General features: G+C 45.8%; 1 protein-coding gene across 1 annotated transcript in view; it reads left to right on the top strand.

Moving 5' to 3' along the window:
- Nucleotides 1-3,375, top strand: part of LOC114923114 (acrosin-like) — a 28,686-nt gene extending 25,311 nt beyond the window's left edge. The window contains exons 3-6 of the mRNA XM_029285615.1: nt 818-1,074; nt 2,157-2,296; nt 2,408-3,153; nt 3,363-3,375. Of these exons, the coding sequence (XP_029141448.1) occupies nt 818-1,074; nt 2,157-2,296; nt 2,408-3,153; nt 3,363-3,375 (1,156 nt within the window). The remainder of the gene's footprint in view (nt 1-817; nt 1,075-2,156; nt 2,297-2,407; nt 3,154-3,362) is intronic.
- The last annotated feature ends 2,133 nt before the right edge of the window (nt 3,376-5,508 follow it).

Raw genomic sequence — 5,508 nt, 5'->3', positions numbered from 1 at the left:
GGTGTTGTAAACAGGAGATAGAGGGTGACGAATCCTTCCCCCTCTGTTGAGGGAGGGGCTGTTCAGTTTTGATGTAGATGGCCTCTCTGACCTCATTTATCAAAGATAAATCTTCAAGTGGCCTCAACGACTCTCAGAAAGAGTGCTAACGACCAGATGACTGCAAGAAATATAAATCCTTCCATCCTCTGCCATTCTGTCAGAAGTGAGGAAGCTTCTTGGTTGAGAAGCGAAACAACTTTAAGAAAAAACGAAGAAACTCCAGTTTGCCTTTTGAAAAAGCACCTTTGCGACAACCATAATCTGGATGACTGAGAATCTCCATAGACAAGCAGATTATTTACATAATCTGGGTGATTCTGGGAGTTGAAGTCTACCCATCTTAAAGTGGTTATTGAGGTTGGAAAACACCAATCTAGAACAGTACAGTTCTTGACTTACGATCACGACGGAGCCCAATTTTATCGGTTGTTAATCAAGACAGTTGTCGTGAGTTTTGCCCCGTTTTATGACTTTTCTTGATAAAGTTGTTATGTGAATCACAGCGATTATTCTAATTCGAGGATCCTCCTCAGGTCTTCCAAACTTCTTTCAGGGATATATGGAGACCATGTTGTGGGAGGCACAGACGAGGGACCCTCCGATGTTGCACGTTGTGGGTTGAGATTTTTCTATTTGGCGAGGGCCCTAAAGTTCCCTATTTTTAGAAATCAAAGTTCTGGGCATCTAGCTGTGTTTGAAAGATTTCTTTGGGTGCTACAGATCCAATGTTCTGCTTTTTTTGTTTGTTTGTTTGTGTTTTTTGTTTTATTTGCAGCTCTCTGAAAGTCTGGAATATTGTGTTGGGGGCCACCGATCTTTCCAGGTTGCCAGACATAGCCCAGTTCCGCTCAATAAAACGAATCATCTTCCACCAGGATTACAATCCCTCCGCAAAGATCAACGACGTGGCGTTGATAGAGCTTGACAGCCCTGTGACGTTCAATGCCTATGTGCAGCCAATCTGTTTGCCCCCTGTCAGCTTGGACTCTGAAGCCTTCTCCATCTGTTACGTCAGTGGCTGGAATTCAAGCGGTGAGGGAATCGGAACGGAGGGAGACACGGGAAAGGGTTGGTTGGTGACCCTGAAGACACAGATAAACCTCCAGGTGGCCTCAACGACTCTCCAAAAGAAAGCAAATGACCAGCTGTCTGCAAGGAGTATAAATCTTTCCATCCCCCCCATCCAGTCAGAGTTGAAGAAGCTTCTTGGATGAGAAACGAAACGTCTTCAAAGAAAAACAGGGAAGTCCAGTTGCTCCCTGAAAAAGCAGTTTGGGGATAACTATGACCTGGATGACCGAGAATCTCCTTAGATACTTAACAACCGTGTTCCTAACTTGTTGAATGAATCAGCGCAGTTGTTAAGTTCGTAACACAGTTGTTAAGTATTTATGGAGATTCTCAGTCATCCCGGTCATGGTTGTCCCAAAGGTGCTTTTTTTCAAGAGGCAACTGGACTTTCTTGTTTTTCTTTGAAGACGTTTCGCTTCTCATCCAAGAAGCTTCTTCAGCTCTTGACTGGAGGGTGGGGAATGGGAGGATTTATACTCCTTGCAGACAGCTGGTCATTTGCATTTTTTAGAGTCATTGAGGCCTCTCTCCCTCTCCCTCCCACTCTCTCCCTCTCTTTTCCACTCCCTCCCTCTCTTTCTCCTTCCCTCTCTTCCTCCCTCTTTCCCTCTCTCCCTCCCTCCCTCTCCCTCCATCCCACTCTCCCTCTCCCTCTCCCTCCCTATCTCCCTCTTCCTCCCTCTTCCTTTCTCTCCCTCTCCCTCCCTATCTCTTTTTCACTCCCTCTCCCTTTCTCCTTTTCTCCTTCCCTCTCTTCCTCCCTTTCCCTCTCCCTCCATCCCACTCTCCCTCTCCCTATCTCCCTCTCTTCCTCCCTCCCTTCCTTTCTCTCCCTCTCTCTGTCTCTCTCTCTCCCTTCCCTTTCTCTCTCTCTTTCCTCACCCCCATTTTTTAGCAGACTTTGTGTCAAGCAGGCTATAGATTCCAAATTGGGAAATGGGTCGTGATTGGTGTACGTTATGTATGTGTGTTTGTTTAGGAAAGAACTGCTACAAAAAGCAGAGAAGGCGATCATCCAGCTGAGTTCCATGCTTTGCCCACAGGTATCTCCGCCGTCGTGTATGAAGTCAAAGCAGATATTCTAGAGACAACGACATGCAACAGCAGCGAGTGGTATCAAGGGAGGATGAATCCGCACACGCTCTGTGCGGGTTTGCAGGAGAGGGATAGCGACTCTTGCCAGGTAAATATTGTGCCCATCGGCAACAAGAACAGCAAAAGCTGTTACTTAAAATACATAAAATACTGGCAGCAGTCTTCCAGCGTTTCATTTCTTTTTTTGTTTTTCCTACAGGGGCACAGTGGAGGTCTTTTAATGTGTAAGACATTGCCCAAGTCACCATACTACATAGTTGGCATTTCCAACTCGGAGAAGGATTGTGCCAGGATAGAGTACCCCAGAATTTACACCTCCGTTCAGCAGTTCCTGGAATGGATCTCCAGAAAGATGGGAAGCCAAGAGATCCGAAAGGAGAAAGTAGACCGTAAGATTGAGGAGAGCAGTTCCGTCTCAATCACGGACGTCCCGAAGGAAACGGTTGTCATACAACCCCCATTTATTCCTCAAGAAACAGTTCCCACACTTCTAGATCCTCCCTATGTTCCAGAAGAAACAACTCCTTCGCCTCCAGTGTCTCCCTTTATTCCTACAGAGACGAAATTCATTCTGGAGCTTCCGCCAGTCGACGAGCCATTTCATATGGGGCACAAAGCAGTCGATAGCTCAGTGCAATATCGCCTCCCAAACACAACTGCTTTGCCCCCCGAATATGTTCCTCCAGAAGCAGAAGTCACTCTGGAGCCCCCATATATCCCTCTAGAGAACCCTGATCATCTGGAGCCTCCGTTCATCCCTCCAGAAGCATCCATCCTTGTGGAACCTCCATACACCCTTCAGGAAACCACGGCTTCTCTAGAGCCACCCTATACGCCCCAGGAAATCACCACTCCTCTAGAACCTCCATACACCCCCACGGAGACTTCTGTTCCTCTAGAAAATCCGTACCTACCTTTGGAGACCTCTGTCATTATAAAAGCACCGTACGTGCCTGAGGAGAACCCTCCATCTCTTGAGGCACCATATCATTCTCCAGAGACCTCCCCTACTCTAGAACTTCCATACACGCCTCCAGAGACGCCTGCTACTCTAGAAACCCCATACACCCCTCCAGAAACTCCTGCTCCTCTAGAACCGCCCTACACACCTCCAGAAGCTCACACTTCTCTAAAACCTCCATATATGCCCCCAGAATCTACTACTAATCTAGAACGCCCATACACACCCCCAGAAACTCCTGCTGCTCTAGAACCTCCGTGCATACCTCTAGAACGTCTAGGAGTATCTCAAGGAACTCCTCCTCTAGAAGCTCCAAGCACACCTTCAGGAAATCCTGCTCCTAGAAACCCTCCATGCATATCTCCAGAAGCTTTTGTTCCTCTAGACACTCCACACATACCCCCAGAAGCTCTTTCTTCTCTAGAACTTCCATACATATCTTCAGAAATATCTACTCCCTTAGAGCCCCCATATATCCCCCTGGGAGCCCCACGTCCAACAGAACAGCCATACACACCTCTAGAAACCCCTGCTCCTCAAGAAACTCCTACTCCTCTGGAATCTCCTCCCCTCGAGACTCAACAGCCTCCTCCTACAGGCCACTACCACTCTAGAACCATTGTATATTTTTCATGATCCCCGTTGTGCCTTCAGAGACTAGCAATATGGAGCTTCCACATATTTCTCCAAGATAGAGTCTCTAAGACTTCTCCGTCCATTGAGTAGTCATCTACTCCACCAGAGTATCCGTATTTTTCTCCAGATGTACCTGGTAGATGACCTTTCCCCCTAGAAACCTTGCTCCATTGACCACCTCTCTAATATCCAACATACTCTTCACACATCACTCACTTGGGAGACAACTGCTCCACCCATGTTCCAGAGGAACATTGTCAAAACGAGATTCCAAATGTTCCTCTCTGATCCAGATGTCTCCAGAGGCATCTGTCCCTTTTGAGTGGCTACACTGTCTTCCTAGAACCTTTTATGCTTAGAGTGACCATGTACAGTGTTGGCTTCTGCGCCCCTAAACAACTCACTTGCTCTTCCAGAGTTCTTAAAACAGCTCCAAGAAACAACCATGACAAATATCATAAAATTTAGTTATATTTTAGAACACATAGGTTTTATTGATTTGTTTAATGTATTTAATTATTCAATTGTTTCTTTATTAAACTGCTCTATCCTCGTCCAAAGTGCACCGGCATCTCTCTTGAAACAGCCACCTTATTGCAACATCTCCGGATGGTCATCTACTCTGGAGGTTCCACCTGAATTACATGGCTTGGACTTGGTCCAGGTAGTCTTCGACTTACGACCACAATTGAGCCCCACATTTCTATTGCTAAGCAAGACAATTCAGTGAATTTTGCCCCACTTTATGGCCTTTCTTGCTACAGTTCTTGAGTGAATCACTACAGTTATTAAGTGAACAACTGCGGTTGTTGTTAGTAAGACGGTTGTTAAGTGAATCCGGCTTCCCACAAACTTTTAAGAAGCAAAACTCCAACTAGGATCAAGTTATTCTTGCAACGTTTTTAAACTCTCCTGGATAGTCAGTCGCCGCTGTTTTTAGAGGGAGGGGTAAAATCTCCCTTCCCTCTCCACAGGGGGGGGAAGTATTTAAGCAGCTTATGCAGGTAAAAAGGATAGTTAGGATTTAAGAGAGGTAGATCTCACCCAGTCTCTTCCGCGCTGGTTTAAAGTTGCCTGGTGGTGTGACTTGGGCTCTCTGCAGCCTAGTGACGAGCCATATTTCTATGGCCGGTCTTTTGTCTGCCATTTTGGAGGGCTGTCCCCATGGAGGGCAGACAATTTTTATGTAGGCTTTCTCCTCCAAGACCCAAACCCTTCTATCACGCATGCAGCGGCAAAATACTGTGTTGCGGCAATGTCCACAAGAAAAAAATTGGTTACAGATTTACAGTCGTCAACTTGTGCCAATTTTTTGGAGATACCTCTAATAATGTTTGGAACATTATATTTACTCACACACTAATCGGCTATCCACTCACGTAAACTAGGGAGTGACCCTAACATTTTGAGAACATGCATTTTCTTAACAGGGATGTTATTATTTACTATTGATGTTAGTACTATTTTTTATTATTATTATTTTTTAATATATTGTAAAAAGTGTTGGCTGTTGCTGGTCTACGATCGTAATAAAGTTATTTGATTTCGAGGGCTGTCCCAGATTAAACAGAAGGGCTACCAGCCTTCTGTGGTCACGGGAAGAAGAAGGAGAAGGAGAAGGAGAAGGAGGAAGAAGAAGAAAAAGAAGAAGAAAAAGAAGAGGTGGAGGAGGGGGAGAGGGAAGGGAAGAGGAGGAGGAGGAG

The sequence above is a fragment of the Protobothrops mucrosquamatus genome, unplaced genomic scaffold, assembly GCF_001527695.2.
Source record: "Protobothrops mucrosquamatus isolate PMUCROS unplaced genomic scaffold, P.Mucros_1.0 scaffold1939, whole genome shotgun sequence".
In the NCBI taxonomy this organism is placed as follows: domain Eukaryota; kingdom Metazoa; phylum Chordata; class Lepidosauria; order Squamata; family Viperidae; genus Protobothrops; species Protobothrops mucrosquamatus.
Note: the sequence above shows the minus strand (reverse complement) of the source record. Positions and strands in the feature narration are given on the sequence as shown.